At 29.7% G+C, this 25,696-nt stretch overlaps 4 protein-coding genes across 4 annotated transcripts; 2 read left to right on the top strand and 2 right to left on the bottom strand.

Annotated features, from left to right (window-relative positions):
• Positions 1–2,639: 2,639 nt before the first annotated feature.
• Positions 2,640–7,886, top strand: HELRODRAFT_174965 (hypothetical protein; the record flags this gene model as incomplete). Its single annotated transcript, XM_009022395.1, has 6 exons — positions 2,640–3,069; positions 3,741–3,884; positions 4,232–4,457; positions 4,571–5,118; positions 7,338–7,463; positions 7,738–7,886. 6 exons carry the CDS (start codon positions 2,640–2,642, stop codon positions 7,884–7,886), a joined length of 1,623 nt encoding a protein of 540 aa, XP_009020643.1.
• A 5,807-nt stretch (positions 7,887–13,693) lies between these two features.
• On the top strand, positions 13,694–17,995 carry HELRODRAFT_82136 (hypothetical protein; the record flags this gene model as incomplete). Its single annotated transcript, XM_009022396.1, has 12 exons — positions 13,694–13,754; positions 13,906–13,988; positions 14,209–14,302; positions 14,505–14,570; positions 14,940–15,055; positions 16,031–16,166; positions 16,425–16,534; positions 16,783–16,869; positions 17,016–17,099; positions 17,234–17,299; positions 17,491–17,710; positions 17,868–17,995. 12 exons carry the CDS (start codon positions 13,694–13,696, stop codon positions 17,993–17,995), a joined length of 1,251 nt encoding a protein of 416 aa, XP_009020644.1.
• Positions 17,996–18,374: 379 nt separating this feature from the next.
• Positions 18,375–21,211, bottom strand: HELRODRAFT_185717 (hypothetical protein). Its single transcript, XM_009022397.1, has 5 exons — positions 21,150–21,211; positions 20,914–20,994; positions 20,556–20,624; positions 20,228–20,393; positions 18,375–19,968 (listed from the first exon to the last, which is right to left on the bottom strand). Exons 2-5 carry the CDS (start codon positions 20,953–20,955, stop codon positions 19,805–19,807), a joined length of 441 nt encoding a protein of 146 aa, XP_009020645.1. The 5' UTR covers positions 20,956–20,994; positions 21,150–21,211; the 3' UTR covers positions 18,375–19,804.
• Positions 21,212–21,653: 442 nt separating this feature from the next.
• On the bottom strand, positions 21,654–24,412 carry HELRODRAFT_82139 (hypothetical protein; the record flags this gene model as incomplete). Its single annotated transcript, XM_009022398.1, has 7 exons — positions 21,654–21,822; positions 22,052–22,185; positions 22,771–22,926; positions 23,104–23,136; positions 23,239–23,433; positions 23,670–23,871; positions 24,126–24,412. The coding sequence occupies 7 exons, from the start codon at positions 24,410–24,412 to the stop codon at positions 21,654–21,656; spliced, it is 1,176 nt and encodes a 391-aa protein (XP_009020646.1).
• Between the last annotated feature and the right edge of the window lie 1,284 nt (positions 24,413–25,696).

Raw genomic sequence — 25,696 nt, forward strand, 5'->3', positions numbered from 1 at the left:
TAGTGTTGATGTTGCTGCTTGCTAGTACGGTGAAGGGAGGGTAACGCATTTTCTACGAGATGTCTGTTATTAATTTGCTCTTAGTGAATGGAGTAGGAAAGATGGATCTTTTTTCTAGTTCAGTGTTTTTAAAAATAAAAAAAAATTTTTTGCAGTATTTTTAATCTAAAAATTTAATTGGATTTTTTTTAAAGATTTAAAAATTACGTTGTAAAAATAATAAAAAATACTAGGAAAGTAATCTAAGTGGTAGAATATAAATAATAATAATAATAATAGCAGCAGGAGCAATAGTGATGGTATTAGTGGCAGTAATTACTATCACCGTTACTACTGGTAATGCTGTAGTAGTTGTAGTAAGTAGTAGTAGTAGCTGTAGCAGCAGCGGTGGTAGCAGAAGTATCAGCAGCACCGGCAACAGTAATAAAAATATGTAATAATACTAAATTATAAGTAATAATAATAATAATAATAATAATCATAATAATAATCATAATAATAATAATTATAATAAATGATGCGATCCAGCAGTTCTGTTTCGTTCCTTTTTTCTCTCTTTTTAAAGGTTGAAGACATGCAGACGATCTTCTTAATATTTCATACAAACGCCGATTATTTTATTTAATGAATACAAATAATAAATCATATTCTGAACTTCATCCTCTCTTTCTCTCTCTCTCCCTCTCTCTATCTTTCTCTCTCCCTCTCTCTATCTTTCTTTCTCTCTCCCTCTTTCTATCTTTCTCTCTTTCCCTCTCTCTATCTTTCTCCCCTCCCTCTCTCTATCCCTTTATCTTTCTTACACTTTTCTTGCATTTATTTTTAATTTTATTTATCCTTCTTTATCTTTAATGTTCTTCAGTTTTTTCAATCTTCTCTGTTTTTTTTGTTTTATTGCGTTACTCTATTCTCTTCTCTCTTTCTCTTCCTTTTATCTCTCTCTCTTTCTTTCTTTCTTTCTCTCTCTCTCTCACTCTCTCCATCTGTTTCTTTCTCTTTTTCTTTTAATTTTCCTCCTCTCAGTCGCTTATTTTTAATAAACGCATAAACACATACATGTATATCATAAAATATACATGTACATAAATGTGTGCCCATGTGTACGTGAGTGAACGACTGCCGTACGAACAATACAAACAAATGAAAGCTGGAGTTAGTAGGTCCACTTTCGTCTAGCAGTATCGATGAGTAAGCACTAGTTGCAATGAATATATACCAATCTATACGGCATATATACCGCATGTATACACTATATATGCATTTGATATACCGTATACCTAGTGTATATAAAGCATATATATATATATATAAATATATATATATATAATTTTTTTATTCGTGTATATATATATATATATATATATATATATATATGATCATATAGCACATATATTGATGTTTAGCTGAATGTCAAATGTACAATACAGTAGTTAATTATAGATTTCATTGTGTTTTTTTCTTTTCTCTCTCTCACTCTCTCTTTTTCTTTTCTCTTTCTCTCTCTTTCTCTCTCTTTCTCTCTCTCTAGATTTTTCTTTCTCTAGTTAGAATTTTGTATGTGTACGATGCGGATGTTCGCTTTTCACATAGAAAAATTTTCGGTTTTGGTGCTTGGTATTTTTTCCGTCAGCCCAGCAAACGAACTAGTGTACATTTTTATGGTGTCAATTACCTCAATTTATGCACATACACACACTCACACACACGTACACACGTATATACGTACCGTACATACACACCTACATACAAATATATATGTGCATACAGACACATACAATTCATCATTTATGCGTAGATATCTAAAATTTGTCGCATCTCAATAAAGTTCAATGTTTGATAGGGTGATATATGAGCCATTACATAGTTCAGTAATGAGTGAGTAATTTAAATAAATTTATTACACATTCCATATACTAATATAGGACTAAAATTTTGACAATTGCATGCACGGTACATACTATCTACACACACACACACACGCACACACACACACACACGCACACACACACACACACACACATATATATATAAATTTCTTATAATCTTATGTTTCTATAGAATGAATGATATCTACATTTAAATCTTTATAACCGCACAGAGATATGCATTCATTTTTACAATATTTTTAATATTTAGCACATAGTGAAATATGATATATACATTATACAACATGGTTGTTAACGTGTATTTATGAATATAATACATTTAATGGTATATATATAATTATTTATATATTTAATTTAATGGTTTTATATGTCGTATATGGCACATATTATGTATACAGTATATGGTACATTAATATATTTAATATAAGTTGCATTATTCATAAGGTTTTGTACCCTATATATATTCTAATGCATTAGTATTGTTCTTTTTTCTGAGCGATGTTAAATCGTTCGTAGTTTTTTTAGTTTGCGAACATCATGGCTACGTTTGAATGAATGCATCGCTAGCAGAAGTGTTTATTTTATATGTTTAAGTCTGTAATTTCTTGGATTTTTTAAAATTTAAATTCAGTTCTATTGCTAATCTACACTTATATTTTATTTTTATTTCATTTGTTAGTTTTATTTTAGTAACAACTAACTTTTGCTACTTTTACTCACTGAGTGAAATTGCAAAAAAATTAATAAAAAATAATGTCGGAAGAGGAGAATCAAGACATTCAACTAAAATCCATTTCGCCTAAGTACCGTGAGGGTGCAGGTGAGGCCAGCTCTGATCATCTACTGCTGAATTCACACCACGAAAGACATGATGATTCCAACAACAAATTATCTAGTGCTAGTACCATTGCCAACAACTCACCGACCACAAAAATTACCACAGTTACTGAGAATTCAAGCAGCAAGGCCACACCACTGGCTAGTATTAAGGAAGTTGAAGTTGAAGTGGATGGGTGCTATGGAATTTTAGTTGCCATTGCCTCCTTTCTTAGCTGCTATGTCGTTGGATTGGTGTTCATTGCCTTTTCAATACTTTATCCTGAACTGGTTATCTATTTTGAGGCCAAAAAAGGCACAATTGGTTGGATTGGATCTTTGTATTTGGCAACAGGAAATCTTTGTGGTTAGAATACATTTTTAATTTAGTTTTGTTTTGCTACTAAAGTGCTATTTAACAAAAAATATATCAACAGCAATTGTCAATTAATATAATTTTAATATTAATAGTTTTTTATTGTGCTATTAAAATTAATTAAACTAAGAATTCTTTTTAAAAAGTATTCAATAGTCTACTTAACCTTCAATCAGTTTTCATTTGTATTGGTTGAGACATTAGATTAGAATCATTACAATAAAAGGAAATATTGATTAATTCATTGTTAAAATATAGTACTATAATTTTTTTCAAAGTTTTATATTTATTACATAAATTTTAAATAAAATTTATGCTCTTTATATGACCATTGATTATTTTAATGCTTATTTCAGTGTTAAATTACTTTGAATAAGTGCTCACCTCTGTTGAATTTTTGATGATTGATGAAGCATTTAAGATAAAACAATGTAATTGCATTGTTTTGTTACAATTACTTAACTAATATATATATAATACCACAATAACTCTTTATTGTGATAAAATTAACCATTTTTCTATGGCAAAATGATTTATGAAAATTTTATTAAATCCACAATATTATACACATATTAATAATAGCAGCCTATTTTTTACTGGGTCCAAATTTTTTTTGTCACATTTTTATTTATTCTTATAATTTGATTTTCCCCCTAACCAAGGTATTATGTTGGGAGTTGGCATTCAGTATTTTGGGTGTCGGGTGGTTGCTATTGCTGGTGCATTCGTGTGGAGTCTTGGTTTTTTCCTCAGTTCATTTGCCAACAATGTGGTCACATTGTATTTTAGCTATGGAATTGTTGGAGGTTATTCTTTGAAATGTGTTTATAACTACAACCACTGGTTTTTATTATTGCTATTCATACTATAATGTACTTCACAAGTTAGGACATATCATTAAGATATTGATGTTGCTTATCAGTTTGTATAAAAATATTTGTTTTTCTCTTTTACTGCCTGAGTAAATTGAAGATTGAAGTTTAGCTAATTTGAAAATTATATGTTTATTTTATATGTTTCATTTTTTTTAAGTTTGTTCCATTGCTCATTAACTTAATTTGATTTGATTGTATTGCAGTTTGACGAATTCAATGATTAAAGTTTCAAATAAAAAAAAATTTCACCCGCCGACAACGACAACACTGCCAAACAGGAGTTGGGTTTAACATGGTGACGATATCAAGTTTTGTGATAGTGCAGAAACATTTTAAGAAGTACAGATCACTGGCAGCTGGCTTGGCGGCAGCTGGAATTTCGCTCGGAACCATCACATCTGGTCCACTTACCGGCTTCCTCATTGGCTACTATGGCTGGAGGGGGGCGCTGACCATTTTGTCAGGGCTCACTCTTAACTGCTGTGTCTTTGGATCATTTTATAGGTTTCTGATTTTAAGTTTTATGTTTATTATTGTAAGTAAATTTTGAATTTCTGTTTTCTGGACTGAAATATTTTGTTGGACCTTAGTTAAAATTAACAAAATCGAACTCACAGGTATCCCAGAGCTATCAAATCAAAAGTTATCACAATAGGAGAGGAACCAAATAACAAAATAAAAACCGTCAGCTTAAAAACATCTGCACCAACATCGCTAACAATAACAACGGAAAAAAATAACTCAACAACACCTAAACAACAACAACAACAACAACCTCAAAATAAACAGCTTAGTCTGATGACAAAAAAACTCTGCAAAGATCTTTCTGATCTTTCATTATTCAAGAACAAACAATTCACAGCTGCCTGCATAGCAACATTACTCTTCAACCTGGGAACCAGCATGTTCTACCAACACACACCTAGTCGTGCACTGACCTACGGAATTGCCAAACAACCAACTTACCTCATCCAGTCAGTTGTCGGTTTTGTAACGTTAACGGCTCGAATTGTTGGAGCTGTGGTCGGTAATTGTAAATGTACAGACAGGATATTACAGTACGGGCTGTCGATACTTCTCGGTGGCCTCTGTTTGGTCTTCACTTCACCTGCCACCACCTTTCTTAGCATCTGCGTCATTGCATCTTGCTGTGGGTTTGCTGCAGGTTTGCTCAATTTTTTTTAATGTGTTTTTAATGCATTTTGAGAAGTTTTTGTTTGTAAAATTAATTGTTCCTAAAAACGATTCTTTTTTATTATTTTCAAATTCAACACCATTTCCTTTATAGATTTACCTACCTTTTATAATTGTTAGAAGCTATTTAGTTTTGTTTTCTACAGTTGTCAAGAGAAAATTAAACTTGTTTAAGCATTGATTTGATGTGCTACTGCAATGTATATACACTGTACACAACACAATGTATATAGCATATACAATTACTTATACATGTACACTATGTAACGTAGCAATACACACAGATGTTTACCACATGGTTACGTATGCTGTTTAGTTAAATGGTGAATGATCTCTGACTTATTGAAAATTTCATTGGTGGGTTCATCCAAAGTGAAATCATCATGCACACCTCTTTGGAATATGAAGTTAAATAGACTGTTTTATACACTACCAAACCAGCCATTACACTCTAATTTATTTCATACTCTCAGGGAATTGTATTAAAAATTTTATTTTTAAAATTTAATTTATACTCGAAAAAAACACGATAAATAATTTAAAGAACAAAGAAACCATATATGCATTAGCCCGTACGTCAATAGGATATTTTTTAAGAATTTACATATAATTTTTACTTTCTATGTCATAAATAAGCTACAAAAATTCAATAGGTATGCACAAAAATATTTCAACAAAAGAAGCTGCTGGCATTCTATGAATGAAACTGCCTGACACACAAACTAATTTTGATGTAGTAAATTATTGAGTGAGTGAGTGAGTGAACGAATGAATGAATGAGTGAATGATTAGATGAATGAATGGGCAAATGAATGTATAATTGATTAATTGAATGATGGGATTATTTTGATGACTGACTGTCTGGCTGGATAAATGAATGAATGAAGGAACGAAGGAATGAATGGAGTGTATCAATTAATGAGTAGATCAATGACTGAATGAGTAGATGAATCAATCAATGAATAAGCTGATGGATAATACTGAGCTCTTTAAAGTTCTTCAAATTAAAGAGAGAATTAGAATTGTTCAATGAGTTTGTCATTCACATGTTAGAGTGAATAAACAATTGTAGCAATGTTTAGGGTTCTGAAATAGTACTTCAAATTTTTATTTCTAAAATTAATAATTGCCTATGATAAGTAAATATTGTAAGTGCATCATGCATCCATATAGGATATTTGTCATTTTATTGATTACAATCTATGACAGTTATAGCAAATTGATAACAGATTTTCTCTAAGATAACATAAACTCTAGATTTGTCATTTCCATCTTCAGTCTGTCTCTGCTTCTTCATCTTTCATTGTTAATCAAACTAATGACAAATCGGTTACACTAGGAGATTTGTCAAGACTTTATAATTATTATGCAACTACATGCTATTTTTATGTAATAGCATGTAATTGACATATTATATTTGTTATATAATTGCATATTATGTCTATTGTTGTATAATTATACATTATAATTTGTATCTAGTTACATTTTATGGTAGTCATTAATGTAATATTTTTTAATTAATATTAACATAATTTTATCTAATACATTTAATTGTATCATCTACTTATCAGCTAAAGTGATATTGTCATCATAATTTGTATGTCATTCAGTTAGTATTTGCTTTGTCAGACTGATCTTTGTCAATCTTAGTAATTTAAAGTGTCATCATCATAAGCAGAATAGTTGTACTGTAGTCTAGTTGATATCTAGAGAAAATCTCAACAGTTCTATACTTATCATATCACAACAAATATGATGCTCTTATTAATTAATATGTTCTCTTTGAGTCATTGTTCTATTGTACAATCCACTGGTTACCATTTAATTTGAGTTGGATTGTCTTTTATTGGTAGGAATTTTTATTTTCTACTACTACTACTATTACTACTACTACTACTGCTACCACCACCAAAGTTACTAATAAATTGAACAGTGCATCATTAGCAATTTAACACTACATCTTATCATCATGGATACCATACAGTAATAGGGTAAAAACTGTCCAACACCATGTTAAAATAAATTTAAAATGAGAAATGAAGCAACGATAGGATAACAATTATATCAATACAACAGAAATATATAGTAATTTAATATATATAATATGATTCAATGTTATAGTATAATATATATATATATAATATAATATAATAATATAGTATAATATACCCCTAATATTTTTCAACCCAGGTCTGACCATGACAATTCAGACGACGGTGATGACAGACATTGTTGGGGTGGCCCTCATACACAGGGCACAGGCATTCATACTGGTCTTCATGGGCTTAGGGGCTCTCATCAGTGTACCCCTTGCCGGTTCATTTCATTTGTCTCTAAATCTTGGTTGTTATTTATCACGTTATGTAGGTCAATATTGTCAATTCATAATAACTGAAACTGTCTCACATTGTCTGCAATTTATATTTGAAAGTTGTAAATTTTGCTTTATGAGTTGTTTATAATTGGATGTTGTGTTGCGATTTCATTTTTGTAAAAAATTTATGACCAAGGGTTCTTTTTCATCAATGTTTTCAGTTTTCAAAAGTTTTTTTTTATTGTTTGAAACTTTTTTATTAATTTTTCCCCAAAGGATCTATCTACGATTTAACAAAAGACTACAACATCCCATTCTTCCTGTTTGGTTCCTTCCAAATTTTCGGAGGCCTCATCATGGTTGTAGCCCACATAGTCATTAAAATTGCATCAAAGCGTATTTTGGAAGCTCCACCAAAAGTTTAATCCTTTCTGTTCAGCTTTCTTTTTTGTTTCTAAAAATTTTTGTTCGTTTAATTTAGTTTTATTGTTTTTTTTGTTGTCCTTTTTTTTCTAATAGAATTTTATGATTTTATTGTGTTTTTAAGGTTATTATTATCATTGTTGGGCTTTTTTTGTTATTGTTTTTTTTTTATTAATTGTTTTTATTTGATCTTTATTTGTTTTTTAAAAATCTGAAATCGTTTTATTAATTGATTATTCAATATTCTCTGTTGATGATTTCAGCTTAAGTATGCAGAGGCACCATGGCTATGTGTGTGTGCTCGTGTAACAGCTAAGTTTAATTATTTTTATTTATTTTTTCTAGGATGGATTTAGTTTGCCTAAAAAAATTTCTTTTTGGATATTTATTCATTTGGAAAGAATTTATTCATGTAAAATGGAAAGTTCTTTTCATGTGTCGGTGCGTTTAAACTGTGCATGTTCAGACATGAAATAATTGTACTGAACAAATTGTAAGGCAAAAAAAAATATACAAATTTCACTGATAAACATTTTAAAAATTGCCTGACTTAATTTCTATTTTAAGTGTATAAAATAAAAAAATAGATTGACAATTTTTTTTTTCAAAAAAAAATTTCAAACTCATTATATTACGACTATAATTTTATATGGCTTAAGATATAATTGCGATGTGTAATGATATAATTATGACATATAATGGTGTATATTTATATAATTATGATATATATATTTATATAATTATTGTATAATTATAATTAATACAGATACCATATAATTGTTTTCTATTATAAGACTACAAATGCTATTTGCAATACATTTATCATGATTGTATAGTTCTATCCTAATTAAAATGCCATGTTAGAGCAGCACATTTGAAGATATAGATATATCCAATTATATTTATATTTATTTATTTTAAGATTTTATTTTAATTAGTTTTATTTACTTTTTATTTTATTTTTTGTTAGTTTTCTATCATTAATCAAACTTTCAGTTTCCTCAAGATAAACTCTATAATTAAGCTTATATATTTTCTTGTTCTTCGTTGTTTACATATAATGTTATCATTTCATTGTTTTGTTATTGATTGTTATTGTTAGAATATATATATATATAGATAAGTTTTGTTACAGTTTTATGTGTGTATATATATATATATATATATATATATATATATATATATATATATATATATATATATATATATGAATATATTATGGTTGTTAGTTTATTTATTATCATGTTATATTTTTGTTGAGCATTACGTTACGTATTTATTTCTATTGTTGTTCTCATCTGGTTGTTATTGTGGTTCCATTTTTTTTAATCTTAAGTTTGGTGTTGAAAATCGAAATGGAATGATTTCTATTAGCCGTTGAGATTTTTATTACAACAGTTATACCCAGCTCAGCTTTATGTAACTTGATCCAAGTTTTTTAATTGTATTACACGTGTGTGTAGGTGTATCTGTGTGCGTGCGTGTGTGCGTTTTCATATATGTTGAATAATCTGTTTGTATATAATTATTTCAGTTTACCTTATATATTTGTAATACATTTGTTCCCATAAATACACGATACATGTTTATGTTTATTCATATTTATAATCACATACGTGCATTAGGCACAGAATAGTCATAAAGAAAGGCATATAATTTATATAAATATATATATATATATATATATATATAATGCAAGCTTATTTTACAATTAAAGATATTATTTGTTATATTATACTAATTCACTATGAATGTACATGTGTGTTTATGTTTTGTGTGTCTATTTGAGTGTGCTCAAATTGCCAAACTAAAAATTTTTTCATTTTTCTTTGTCTTACTATCCATCCGTCTTTATTCTTTCTTTCTTCCATTCATTCTTCTTTTCTTCCTTTGTTCCTTCTCTCTGTCTTGAAACATTTTATAATTGCAGAGTCGTTGGGTGCCACCTATATACTTTCTAAGAACAGTCAGATCTAATTTAAATGTGTATCATCTAAGTGGGTGAGTATATGCGTATGTGCGCTTGATTGCACGCGTGTATATGCAGATGCACGCACGCATGTATGTGTATGTGTGTGTTCATGTGTGCACGACTGCGTGTACTACTTTATGGAGATGTAATGATTCTATGTACTTTATGGAGATGTAGTAATTCAAACTGGGTTTGTTCCTTTACGTACACACGTTGAATGAGTTACATGTTGATAGTTTTTAAGCATCTATCTAGGATATAATAGCAGCTGCTTTCGTCACTTCACGTGCGTCTAGTTAAGAGTTGTTGAGAGGAGGTGCTATTTTGAGTTGTATGTATTTTTTAAATGGAAAGCCTTTTGCATGTTCAAAGAAAGATCTGATTTAAAAAGTTTGATTTTGTTTAGTTAGGATCGCAAAATGTTAATTTATGCTGCTTTTTTTCTATAGTTTCTCTAGAACTGTAAATAAATCAACTTAGCGGTCTTCATTCATATTACTGGCTCAGGCTAGACTGGACGAGACGTAGAATTCTTCCTCATTAAATAACATATTCGGTAGTTTCATAATCTCAAAAGCATCATCAACTTTCTTTACATTTACTTCAAAATCATTGGAAAATTATCATTCCCGTGGGAATTATTTGGAAACTAGTGGAAAATGGTGGATGTTTTTGCTGCTTCAAATCGCTAATCTGGGTATTGATTACCAAATCACGCATCACGTGTATTTCTTTATCATTTTTCCTCCTCCTCTTCATCATCATCTTCTTCATCATCTTTCGTTTCTCTCTCTCCTCTCTCTCTCCCTTCTTACATCTTCATAGTATAACTATCTTACTGCTAATTAGTTTCCTTACATTTGCAATTTTATTTCATTCAAGATATTTTTAATTAATTTTTTTTCTTTACAATTAGTTTACCTGACATTTAATAATTTTCGAGATTTTTTTTCTCGTTTAAAGATATATCTTCGTTATGGGCATAGTCATTGAGATTGAGTTTGTAGTACGCCAAAAATGGACCAACTATCTGACCTGTTTTTGGTAAGGGTAAATCGGAATCACTTGAGAAATTTTTTCGGATTTGGTTGGAAATAGTTTTTAAATATCAATTGGGCATTGCTCGTGAGAGAGCCTAAAACTACACTGATGATTAATGACTTATATTTCCTTACAGGCTTGTTCGCCGATGAAATCTTCTGTAAAATGTGTCTCTCTGATATCACAAATTACACGTTTGGTTTAGTTTTTGGCGAGCATTCAGTTAATGGTTTTATTTTGTGTTTGTAGAAAAGTTCTCTAGTGATGGCATAAGTATGTGTGTGTTTGCATGTATGTGTAATGTAATATATCTACGTTTGTGTTTGCATGGACTATTGCGTTTATTGTTGTTATTGGCTGTTATTATTGTTGTTATTTGTTGTTGTTTTTATTGTTATTGTTATTCTTAATGTTATCGTACGTTGTTTTATATGTATTCCCATTTAGTCCTTACATGTACAAACGAGCAGACGAACAAACAATCTATCGAGAGTTTATGCTATTCATTATGTTTCTTGTCGTTCAAGTTTCAACATTTTCGTCGTCGTAATTATTAAAAATAATTTTTTTCAATATAATTATTATATCTTCAAAATGTGATTCACGCCGATACGTGCTAGCTAACTGAAATGCAGCAGAATATTCAATTAATTAATTAATTAATTAATTGAATATACAACGTTAATTAGAATTAGTATTTTGCCAATTAACTTGCTAATTATAATTAGTTATATATTTGTACAATTATGTGTATATATGTGTATATATGCATATAAATATGAACTAATATAAATATAAATTTTCCTTTAAAGGTATTTGTGTTCATTCACTTGTAACATTGTTTCGTTATTATGTTAGAAATCGTTGACAATAACGTAATTAATTAATCAATTGGTTGACTGATTGATCGGTCGATTGATTGTTTGATTGATTGATCGGTCGATTGATCAATTGATTGTTTGATTAATTGATCGGTCGATTAATCAATTGATTGATTGATTGATTGATTGATTGATTGATTGATTAAATATTGACTGCAAGCATCTATAGACAAGTATTTGTGTAAATATAGGTAATATTACTATTTTCTTTACTACTAAACTTAACTACTAAACTTCATATTAACTTTTTCACGTTGTATGTATTACGATATATCATGTATATTATGATTTGTAGTGTATACAGTTATGTCTATGCTTGTGTTTGTGTGTTTGTTTGTTTGTGTGTGTGTGTGTGTGTGTGTGTGTACAAAGTGTGTATGTATAAACATTAACACTCAGACCATGCATATTTCATGTATACGTCATTACATTTTATGTGTAATGGTGTTTACCAGATCACTGTTTTCAGATATCCTTATCTCTATTAAATTTGTGTGTGTGTGTGTATGTGTGTGTGTGTGTGTGTGTTACAAAAAATTCTTCATTTATTTTTGTAATGTTTTTTTAGTCTAGGTGTTGAGCAAAAATTTGAAAAAAATTCTTCGATATAACCTAGATTGGAATGGAGTTTTTAGAAATATATTGGCGCCGACGTGATTTTATATCTATTGAATTGTTACGTGAGTAAGCACATAAATATGCGTGTATATATCTATAACACGTCATCTATTAAAAGATATGATAGAAGTAAAATTGAGTCGTAAAATTACGGTTCTTAAGGTCTGCGAATGTTTGTGCTTTATCATTTGATGATCATTATTTAATCATTTTTTTGTATTACCATATATTATTATTGAAATTTTGATTCGACCGAATGAAATTTTTTGATGATTTATGGTTTTTTAAATGCTCACCAAAGTTAGTGAAATGTTTGTGTTTTTGTATCAAAAAAAAGGTTGCCTAGAACATATTTATTCATCTATAATTACGAACGTACGTGTCTTTTGTATTCTGTATTTGAAAATGTTTTTCCGTCTGTTTTCTCGTCTGCTATAACAACATGTTGTTATATGTTTTCATAAAAATACATTACGTGTATGACTTATTTTTTATTCATTATTATTTATTTAATTTTTGAAAACTCGTAACTTAGTATATAACGTATATAGTTTGATAGTAACAATATTCATAATGTGTTAGTTCACTGCAGTTACATTGGAAAGTTGTGCCTACATATTTCAAAAACTGGATTCTTAAAATTTGAAATCTTTTTGAGGAAGTCAATGGAATGTGTGGATTTGACCTCTTCTTGACACTCCTAATAACAACTCGTGCTTAACAATCCTCTATAGTTCAGCTTCATTCAGTACTGTAAAATATAAGGTGTAGGTGCGCAGGTGAATATTAAAGGATAAAATAAATGAAAAAGTCTTAAAAAATATAAAAAAGATTCTTAATTTATTATTTTCATTTGGTTTAAATTGTTGGATTGAGGTTAAAATAGAAAAAACTTCTAATTGGGAATATAACATGTGCATTCGAATTCGACCTACTGTCTTTGTCCATTAATAAAATTAATCACTACAAAAAATTATTTGTCTATGCGCTGTGACGTTTCCGAAATATTTTTCTTTTGGGGTAACATTTACTGCGGGTCTATAAAGCTGAAACATCTTTAGCAGAGAAAAAGAAATTTTTATTCAACAGTTTTGGGAAACAAGTTATTTAAAACAAAAATTTGTGTTAGTATTTTTAGCTGCTTTATTTAACAAAGTTTTGTTTATTTTCGTGCTCGTCGGTTACTAACCTATTTGACGGATTCCATACCCTACCTACAATCTTGATGATTAGAGTTTCTTGCCTAACCATTATTAAGTGAAATTTATTTTAAAATTTTTTTTCAGCAAACTTTTGTATGAGTCAAAAAATAGAAAAGCCTTCACTAACAGGTCATCGCATCAAGACCCGGAAAAGGGGTAAGTTGAAGTGTGTGAAGTCATAAAAGATTTTATTTTGTTAGGAGTTACCATATTTTTTTAATTATCAAAGTGAAACTTGATACATTTGCTTTTAAAATGAACTTGAATTTATTACCTGACATTAAATCAAACTTAAAATTATTGAAAGATGAAAAAGAAAAGTATGACCCTTCAGCTTTTCGTGATGCCATTGTACAAGGCCTTAATGAAGCAAGCAGCGATATAGATCAGGTACTTTCTTAAAATTTACAGTTTTAGACCTATTTTAAATTTTTTAAAGTTTGAATATTTTAAAAGTGAAGATGATGTCTAATAACTCTACTGCATGATGTGGTCAAAAAGTTGAACCTAAAGTATAATTGCTGGTTGTAACTTCTAATGTATAAATTGTAAAATACAATTAAATGAGATAAATAACAAATTTAAAAAACAATTTATTTTTACTTGTTAGATTTCCAAGTTTCTTGATTCGACAGGCTCTAAATTAGATTATCGTCGTTATTCTGAATCTCTTCTTGACATATTATTCGCTGGAGGAATTCTAGGTTTTCAATTGTTCCATTTTCATTTTATTTTATATAATTATATCGTAGCTTTGTATGATTTTTCTTCATACTTCACATAAACTATTTGTTGGACTGTAGCGTAATATAAAATTTTGTATTAAATAACTATTAATTTTCATTTGAAATAAATTGTTTTTTCATGAAAAATCTAATTTCTTATCCATTCATTACAAATTGACAGCTCCTGGTGGGTCTATACTCCAGGATTCCACTGAAAAATCCAACAACATATACAACAGGTTGTTCAGTTGGGGGATTTTATTTTTGAATTTTGGGGAATTTTATTTATTTCATTTTTTTCTTTTCACATGCTTAAATATTTTTTTGCACATTATATTTTTCATCATTATTATAATGAATATGATTTTTTATTAATACAGATCAGTTTTCAAAGCTGATGGCTCCTTTGAAGTGTTAAAAACCCAATATGAGGTACATATCTAGCTGATATTCCATCATATGTATAAATATTGATTTTTAAATTTTTATGTGTGTTTACTCTTGCTTAATTTCTTAGGAAAATTATTTTAAAATGGCTCATCAATAGTCAGACTGATTATTATCTATGAGTAATTATAGACTAATAGTAAACCAAAGATTAATTTTTTTTTCAAAGCAATTAATTTGATTGCCTCAATTTTCTCTTCTTCTAATAATCTTATTCAGATATTGTACAAGCTGATCAGGCGCTACAAGTACCTTGAGAAGAGTTTTGATGATGAACTCAAGAAGGTGTGTGCATCTTTGCACTGTTTTCATACATTTTATGTGTACTGTGTATTTGAAGTTTATAAAGTATGGTAATTCTCGCAATCATGGAATGTTAGCTCATATGTTAAATTTAAATGTTTTATTATTGGTTAGAATTGTTGAAAAATGGTGTGTAGGCTTGCATATATGTCTTGGAAATTATCTTAATAAAATAAAGATACCAAGTGATATATTTTATGGTACTATAAAATGTATAGCTGATTTATTTACTGACATTCCTAAAAATTTTTATGAAGAAGGAAGATTAATGAGAAATCTTATAACAGGCTGGCTATAATTGAAAAATTTGTTTGTACCCTGGATATTTATATTGTTAATAGAATAGTATGAACTATTCATTTTAACCATGGGAAACTGGAGTGTTTGTTTAAGATAATTATTGAAGTTTTGTTGCATCCTATATGCTTGTTTATAAAGCCTTTTCTCTTACTGTGTCTGAGTGTATGCTCATTTATACATTCTTCTTATAAAAATTCAAACAAACTTGTGTAGACAAAGCCAATCTAGCTAGGTCAACAACCTACAAATTATCCAGAAATAATTGAAATAATTATTATTAATATTTGTCTAATAATTGTAGTCATTATTTGCATCTATATTGACTTTGACTCCTACCTTGGGGAAACTGGGTCTCTGGAGGCTAAAAAAAGATTGATTGATTACTATTTAACTATCTAACTTTTTTTAATTGAAGCTACTACTATGTGTATTAATTTTACTGTCACTAATTGATCACTGCTGTTAAGCTTTGGTTATAATTAACACATATTTAGCATTAGTTTTATTTGTTAATTTTTCATCAATCTTTTCTTATATCATTATATTCCAATTTCCACTTCTATTCCCAATTATTAAATTTTTTAATTATTTTAGAAAGTTTTTTATTTTCGAATGAAATAATTTTTTCTTTCACTGAACCCAAACAACAACCTCCAGCTGATCCTGTTCTTGAAGGGATTCAGCATCGAGGAGAGGGAGAAGTTGGCAAAAGTGATCGGCATATGTCTGTCCAATGGACTTGGAAGCCCGGCATCTCTATTACCACTGTTTGATGCTCATCTTGTTAAGGATGGTATGTCTTTGCCGTTCTCAACTCTTATTCCTATTTGGGTCTTACTATGTCAAACTATAATAATTGAAAACATTTTCAATTCAAATGATAAGTTTAAACGTTCAGTTGATAATGCTAATGACAGTAACAATGATACATGTGAACATTCAGTTATTAGAATTAAACAGTTAACCAGCCAACCAAACAATGAATAATGTTCTATCTGCCTATCTTTTTATCCATCCATTTATCTATCTATATAATCAACCATACAACCAGGTCTTTCACTGGAGTTTGCTCAGCACATGTTTCACGCATGGCTGCGGGAAAAAGACATTCAGAACGTTGGCAATGCACTAAAGAAGTCTGGCATTGAGAGCAGATTATTGGTGTGTATGTTTGTGACATGTCATGTTGTGTTTTGTTTTTCCTTTGTTCGTTTTGGTTGTATTATGGTGATGAGGAGTGTGCTGTTGAATGGATTAGATAGTTGGCCATAAAAATGATTAAATATATATTTATTCATTTGTAGATAAGTTAATGAATTGATGACTGATTGCTTGACATAGTGTTTTTCTAAGTGTTGTTATTTTTGATTGAAGGAAAAGTAGTATAATAATTTTTCTCTCCAATCTAGGAACTTCTTCCTATCAACAAACGTTCTCAGGAAAATTTTGAATCGGCCTTCAACACACCTGGATTGGAACCCATCATAGAGTTTCAGGTGGAGTTTCACTCTAAATTTTTCATCTTTATCTTTTAATTTTTTAATGTCTTATCTATCCTATCTTTTATTATTTTTTTGTAGTTTTTATTTATTTCATTTCTTAATTGTTCTGTTAAATAGCTGTTACATTTTTTTTCCTTTAGAGAGTGAAAGCGAGTGCAGAGATGAAGAAGGGAGTGCAATCTAAACTTGAAGAAATGCTCAAAAATGAAGAGCCAATCAAAGATGTCAGTTTTTCTTTAAACTTAAACGACAGTCATCTCTCTTGATTAGGGTGTTTAACTATTAGTAAAATAGTTTCTAATTTGGATTGTGCTTCATCTCATCAATTCATTTTAAACATTGAAACTTCATCTAACAGATGATTGCTCTAATCAAGGAGCACATGTCCAAGACAGGCATGCAGGATCATGAAACAATTGTCATGGTATGCTCAGTTAATGCTATATTTTTTAAATTTCTGTGATTTATTAATGTATCAGCTAGTTGTAAATAATCAAGCTATTCGTTATTTCAACTTTTTGTTGGATGAATAAAGCTATTAAAAATTAATTTAAATTGAATTATTTTTTTTTTAAATTGTGAATGTCAATCAATCTCGTGATGCTTTGTCACCAGGTCTGGAACACCCTGATGAATGCAGTTGAGTGGAACAAGAAGGATGATTTGGTTGGTGATCAGGCCATCAGACATCTCAAGCAGTACTCATCACTTCTTGCCAGTCTCACTGAAACTAACAAGTCCCAGCTGACCTTACTGCACAAGATCCAGGAGTACTGCTACGACAACATGAACTTCATCAAAGTTTTCAGTAAAATTGTCATCCTCTTTTATAAAGGTCGGTTCCCTGTGATAGTGTCCTATTTGAATGGATGTAAATACTTTTCTACTTTCTAGTTAAAAATTATTGTTTTTTAACTGCCGATATTGTGATGCGAATTTAATATTTGAGATTCATTAAATAATTACACTGTACAACTGAAAAAAACACACAGCTGACGTACTCGATGAAGATGCTATACTGAAATGGTACAACCATTCACACTCTGCTAAGGGCAAGACCATCTTTCTAGAACAGATGAAAAACTTCATTCATTGGCTTCAAAGTGCTGAAGAGGGTTAGTTCTATGATTTATTTTATTTCATGCCAGCCTGTTTATCTCATTATTTTATGATTCATGGTTGCTTGTGTTAATAAAATCAGTATTCAAGATGAAATTCTCGTATTTCTTTTGTTTACTGCTACTTAAATTTTGATCATTTCTTTGTGGTCTTCAGTGTCAATGTTAATAATTAAGTTTAACCTTTTGCATTTTTGTTAATACTTAGTTCAATTACAAAATTTAAATAATTATTTTTGATTGAAAACGTGCTCAGTTATATTGTTATTGAATATACAGATTTTTTCTTTTTACAGATTTATAAAATATTATTAAAGATCAAACTTAATTTTTTTCTATTATCTGAACAGAATCCGGAGAAGAAGAAGAAAATTAAGCAAAGACTATCAAGTGGTTATTATTCATCCCAAAATATATTAAGTGGACGCATGCTTGTGTGTGTGTGTGTTTGTTTGTGTGTGTGTGTGTCTGTCTGTCTGTTATCAAAATACATTAATATATTTGATTGACATTATTTACGTACATATAATATAATATGCATACAACCTTATAAGGCTTCAACATGCAACTAATGATGTTAAATAAATGAACTATCGGCATCTTGGCAAGTAAACACAGCAGTCCTCCTATTGTTATTTTTATATAAACGCGCCTACACTCCCATGCACTTTTTAATATTTAATACATGGAAAATTGTTAACCTAAATTGAATTATTTCACAACTATTCGCATAACATGTGAGAGCTTGTTATGTGTTTGTATATAAAATTGTTATAGTTTTAAACTACATTTTACAATGAACAATCGTTAATATAACTAATTATTTGTGTGCGTATCTGCATGTGCATACAAATAACCGGTGTGTACGTTTAATACATTAGTAACGTTTTTATACAGATATAGCGTTGTATTGATGATTCGTGCAAGTGTATATATATATATATCCAACCACCAACCTGTTAATCTTCAATTTGAGTTTGATTGTTTATCAATACTTTCTGGATTGGTTGTTGTTTATGCTGGTTGTATGCCTGTCCCCTGAATGCGTTCTTACATTTATTTTTATTAATTACTACTCTCAATCATATATTTCTACATGTCGTTAAACAACCAATATTAATATTACTATCAAATTTTTAAACCCTTATATTTATGCATTCTGAAATAAAGAAAATATTTTTTGGTTTGAATAGTTTTGGATCTTGAGAAAAAAAACTACTAACAGTTAAAAAGTTATTTAAAGTTGGCTCTGATGAAATAATAACTGAACGCTAATTATTTTTGTTTACCTAAGTTATCTAATTTACTAACTCAGGCAACAATGCAACTATAAGTGTATATGGTCCATAATTTTAATGACTTGCATCCCAAATTAACCATCCCGGCGAGTAACTAAAATCAAATTTTCATATTAAGAGGATTGTTTTAAACATAGCTTAAGTTTAAGGTGAAGACAAAAGTTGAATTTTCTAGTTTAATCGTTCTGATGAATTTATCTACAGAGCCCATCTAAACACAAATGATACATTTATATTTCTCTATATTATGTCACAATATAACTACTAGTGAAAATGAGTAATACAGCAAATTTAAGTACATTCAAAAACTTTTTATAAAATTTTATTTTTCACTACATGACCTTATTGATAACAACCTCGAAACATAACCAATCATCAAAACACGATACAATTATTCATTACTACTATAGGTGCATAACAAAAACAGTTGTCATCAAAATGCCATCAGCATAATGTTCAGTAATCTTAATATTTTCGTCATAACGCTACAATGCTTCAACTGCATAAATGTCTTTAGAAAGCAAAAAGAATGAGGAAAGCCATCATAAGACAGAAAAGACCCATAGCTTCTGAGAGGGCAAATCCTAAAATGGCATACGAGAAGAGCTGTTGCTTTAACGATGGGTTCCTGGCATATCCAATGACCAAACTACCAAAAACACTTCCGATACCAGCACCTAGAAATTTGATAAGTTACTGATGACATAGATTGTTAATAGTAATTGAATTTGACAGTAAACGATAGCAAGCATTTTGAAAAAGGTTTTTACAAGAAAAATCCATAAGACCACGGATCTTGAATAAACCAAAAAATGCAGTTATCTAAGTTAACCAAATAAAGAAGATACTATATTCTCAAATATAATACAAATGCCAAATAATTCACAGCTTTAGAAAAGTTAAAAAATATCAATCATTAGCTGGAAGAGATCTAACCTGATCCAGCTACTCCAACGGTGGCAGCACCAGCTCCAATGTATTTGGCTGCCTGGTCAATGTCCCTACGAACTGCTGTAGTGTGCATGAGTCTTGACAAAGTCATCATAGCAGGAACTTGGCATTGCAGAGATTGGTGAGATGATGTTTGGGATGTGTTCAAGGTCTATGGATAATGTTAAAGAAAAATTATCTAAAAATGAAGCAAAATATACTTTAACACTGTTAAGTTCACTACATATTTCAACTGTCAAAATCATTATATTGATTATATTACATTGCATAATTATGGTGTAAATAAAAATTTTAATACTCAGGATACCATTACCTCATAACCTTGAACAGCTCTCATTGATGATAAACTACCCAAAAGTCTGCTTTGTCCATTGGCAATGGCCTGCATGTATAAGAAAATGATTAGTTATAAAAAGATTAATATTGACTCCTAGCTTGAGAAAGTGCTATAAAAATGTCAATGGCTATCAGAAAATAGATTTATTTCACAGTTTACATCATTTTCGGGAAAAATATTCTTCATTTAGCCATAGGTTGACATTTTATTCATGACAATTTAGTAGGCCTAATACCTGATCTTCTTATTATCGCCCGCGTCAAAATGACATTACAAACGAAAAACTCGTCAAATTCAACAAAAGTATAATTTTTGTAACATTTAAAACATTGACCCCGATTCTGACGGAAGGAACGAACAGTTTTGCACAGTACATCGTGAATTTTGGGTCGACCTTGACGAGTTAACCGGGTGTCTGTAAATTAAAGAATTAGCATATGAAAAAAAATTAAATACAAGTTCAAAATATGCCAAAGTATAAAATAAGTGTTTCCTAACCAAAAAAAACTTAAAATTGAAAGAAAAAACGTTTAATAAAGAACAAAATTAATTTGAGGAAGAGGTGCTCACCCAGCAGCAAATTTCACGATATACCAAAGAGACTAAATAGCTCAGCAACCTTCAGCAAATATACATTAAAGGATAAAGATCTGACTAAACGTATAGCCTGTCTTATAGTTACAAATTCGGCGTTAATTTAGCATTCGCAAAATAAATTTTAGCCACGTTTTACTTCAAAAAAATTTAAAGAAACCTGACCCCTAAAATGTAAGGACATCTGTAGATGTATTTATTGTGTACTTACGACTGTACCTAATGCAACGGATGGCGCCTGGTTTTATTTCCAGATAAAATTTGACAGTTGACTCTATACGAGCAATTTAGCATTTGTATCTACACGGAACCCTTCAAACGTACGACTCGCCACCTTAACCATTTCCCAGTTTAATTTCTTCCGGCTTTAAAACCAATATAAACTAAACGTATTTCAAATTTTGAGACAATTTAAACAAAACTCGCTTGATTTATTATAAAATATAATATAGCCAGTTCGAAAAAATTTCAAAATTAAATTTAATTGACGATCTCTGGATTGATGGATATTTTGAGCATTGAGTGGCCTCTGGCAATGCTTACCGTTAATTTCTCACCCCCTGATTCAATGGCTCTATAAACATCATCAGATGTCAGAATGGATTTCCCATTGATTTCAGTTATTATATCACCAGATTTCATACCTCCTCTGATTCGATAATTAAAAAAAATGAATATTTTTAGTTATCAAAAAATAATATAAATTAAAATTGAATATATACATAAATATCCGAGCATAACATAATTTATATTACAGTATAACCACATAGTAAAGTTTTGGAAATGACAGAAAAACAACAGCTAAACAAACTGGTGTGCACAGAAACTAGAACTGAAAAGTTATGCAAAACTTAAAAAAAAAACAACACAGAGCATACATTTCAGCAGGAGAACCAATGACCACCTTATAAACCAGCACCCCATGATCAATATGCATCAAATCTCGGTGCTGAACCTTGTACGTCATCAATAGATCGGGTGTTAGTGTAACCATTGTTATCCCAATGTATCGCTTGCTGGCTGATGATGACGAGTCACTTCTACCAAACCAACCCCTTGATTTTGCTGGAAGGAAAATTATAAATACGTGAAAATATAATTATCACTAAGCTGTATTGCATAATATACAAATTTGAATTAACCAGGAATAATATTTTATAAACTAAATAGAATAATACATTGAATAACACTTTAAATAACACATGCGTATTGAAAAACAGCAAAACTTTTATATGCGTAATGCTAAACTACTTGTACAGAACCAGCCATTAATTTGAATCTGGAAACAATCAAATAGGTTAAAATGGCAGTAAACCTCAATAAAAATGAACAAACCGATTATGAAGCCAGGATTAAATTACCTGAAAATGCACTTGATAACGAGCTTATTACAGGGATAATAAATTGCATATAAAGACAATTGTTCAAACAGTTGTTCATAAAATAATACTGATTTGTTATAAAAAAAAACCAAACAAACGACATTTATATAAAATATAAATTAATGATTTCTAGGAGGCCTAGTAACTAAAGTTCGGCAGGTATCATTAGCGTCATTACTCTCGGCAATAGAATTAACGTCATCTGCATTATCAACGTCATTATTGTCTATCTGAGATATATCTTTGTTTCTCTTACATCTTTCTTCGAGTTGGGCCGCCTTGTTCAAGAATTCGTTGGCATAGTCAGAAGGAATGGCAAATGAGATCCCCGTGGTTACCATCATAGTGTTTATTCCTATGGCTTCGCCTTCCTGGGCAAGAAAAATTTTTTATTGAAATGTCTTGTAGAGATCATAATTGATTGAGAAAGAGTTTTTGTACCTTTTACATAATTAAATAAATGCTGTAGAGAAATTTAATAAAAAAAGTTTGGGGCGAAAACTATGGCTTTGAAATGACAAAATGTTAAAAAAGTAACAAAATCTCACTAAATTCACTAGAGGACCTCCAGAATTTCCAAACTATTTCAAAAAAATTAAAATTTATTTACAATTAATCAATTAATTAAGGCAAAAACATTTAAAAACCAAATTAATTTATTGAAACAAATCTTAGAAACAGACATTAATGTTGGCATCAGTTTGAATGTAGCTGATATCTTTGTTATACAAGCCCAAGTCATGGCTCTTCCTATTGGCAGAGCTGATAATACCAGCTGTTACTGTGTTACTCAGCTGCAGAGGACTGCCCATGGCAACAACCCACTCCCCCGGTCTCAAATTTCCTGATTTACCTAATTTTATTGTTGGCAAATTTTCCTGTAAAATTTTTGAATTTTAGATTGAATGAATGACAAAACAAAGAATTGAAATATTAATAATTAAATAATAAAACTTAGGAAACATTATTAAAATGAACAAACTACAACTAAAATAGAAATAAGTGATATTTAAACAATTTAAAAAGAAAAATAAAATTCAACTGGAAAATTGAATTGAAACATACAAATCATGTGAATAAATGAATCTAAATTAAATTAAATATGATGTCTTACTCCTGAGATTTTAATAGTGGCAAGATCTGAAACAGAGTCAACAGCTTGCACCAGTCCAATCTTCTGGGTGCCGTCATTTAGTCTGACCTTCACCTTGGAACTGTTGCCGACAACATGAGCATTTGTGATTATGAGGCCGTCACTTCTTACAATGAATCCTGAACCATTGGAAACAGCTATTGTTTTGCCTGTGAATGGGTGTCTGTCAATCAAATCATGTTGCACTTATAATGAATTGAAAAAAAAATTGTATATTTATAATTTATATAATATAATCTTTAGGTTGACCAAATTTAATCAACAACTAATATCTGTAAATTGTAATAGATGAACAATTTTTAAAATACTCAATTAAACATGCCCTATATAAGTGTTAAAAGTTTGATTTCATAACAAAAAATAGCCTAAGCAAGATCAAAAGAAAGCTATTTTCGAATCTTTAAAAAAAGATGTAACTCTAACTTTCCAGATATTTCTATGTACACAACAGCTGGAGCAGCTTTCTCAACAACGTCAGCTATAAAATTAAAATGTTTTGCGTTCTTCCCTGAAGAGGAGTTGTGGTGATTAGAGACATCAACCTTCTCAATGGCTTGAACATTTGATAACCAACGACTCCTCCGAATTGCTTCACAGAGAATTAATGCCGAACCGGCCGTCAACAGATGGTACGGTTTTAATTTCGACCAGAAGGGCTCTTTAATATTTAGTGAGGTTTTTCTGTGTAGATATCTGGGTTGCATAACGAGAATAGTTTTTAGTTCGGAGGCTGAACATGGGGAACTAGAACTCAACGTGACTAATTTGCTTTGAGAAAAAAATTTATCTAGCAATTTGAATGGCTTTAAATTCAAAATTCGACAAAACATTTTGTATTAAAACTGTTATGACATTATTCCAAGAAATATTTAGTTATAAAATGAGGTAAAACGCAAACAAAATGAAATGATATTGGAAATCAAAAAGCGAGATGTTTAAAAGTAGACATCTGTTATGAAAATAAACATTTATTCAAATATTACAAGACGTCATTATAGAGAAGATAAATAATATGCATATGCCAGTTGAAAATTAAATGAATGCTACATTCCAAACAAAAATTTGAGATAGTCAATCATTAAAGTAACATGTTATATATGATGGTATTTAATTAAGCACAATCATATACTTAGAATAGCACAATCAGTTTGCTGTGAAACTGTTCACCATCAGTTTGCTGTGAAACTGTTTGAAAGTTATCTTTCGAGAATGAATTCATCAAAGTAGCTGATAATTTTAATTGAAAATGAAATCAGATTATGGTAGATTGCAAATACAACGCATATAACACATTTGAAAAGTCAGGTCATGGCCAACTTTAAAAGCTTGTTCGGATGTACGCTCGGGATGCTCAAAAGATATTTCAACTTGAACGTATATTAACGTTCATATTCTGTACATGTATATTTCTATAAATATATACATTTTATTAATATATATATATATATATATATATATATATATATGTTTATTTATATACTTATATATATAATAAGTGTACACATTGTGCATTGCATAACACGTATTAAATAATGCGTAAACTCGTAATGTTATGTACAGTACATGTTATACGAACTTGTACATGATGAATGCTATTACATTGAAGTAATTATGTTCGCGATGTATAATGTATATAACACTGCTACTTATTGTTTTACATCTGCATATGTAGGTTTTCTACTTGATATATTATACAGTAACATATGTTAGTAGAAGTACATTTTCATGTAAATATATATATGCTTACCAACGTTATGTGAATATGTGCGTTATAATAAATAATTACTTTGCATATGATCACCAGCATTCTGCATTGGAAATATATGGTTTGAATAATTGTATATGGGTTGAAATACGTTTTGTAATGGGTTCAACTAGAGTAGATGGATGTTGATAAATTATTATAATGTGCACTTTTCTGGTTGATTGATTAAAAGTTCAGCTGTTAACAAATTTATTCGAAAGATAATTTTTAACCGATATTTCCA

The sequence above is a fragment of the Helobdella robusta genome, assembly GCF_000326865.2.
Source record: "Helobdella robusta unplaced genomic scaffold HELROscaffold_31, whole genome shotgun sequence".
Classification (NCBI taxonomy): Eukaryota; Metazoa; Annelida; class Clitellata; order Rhynchobdellida; family Glossiphoniidae; genus Helobdella; species Helobdella robusta.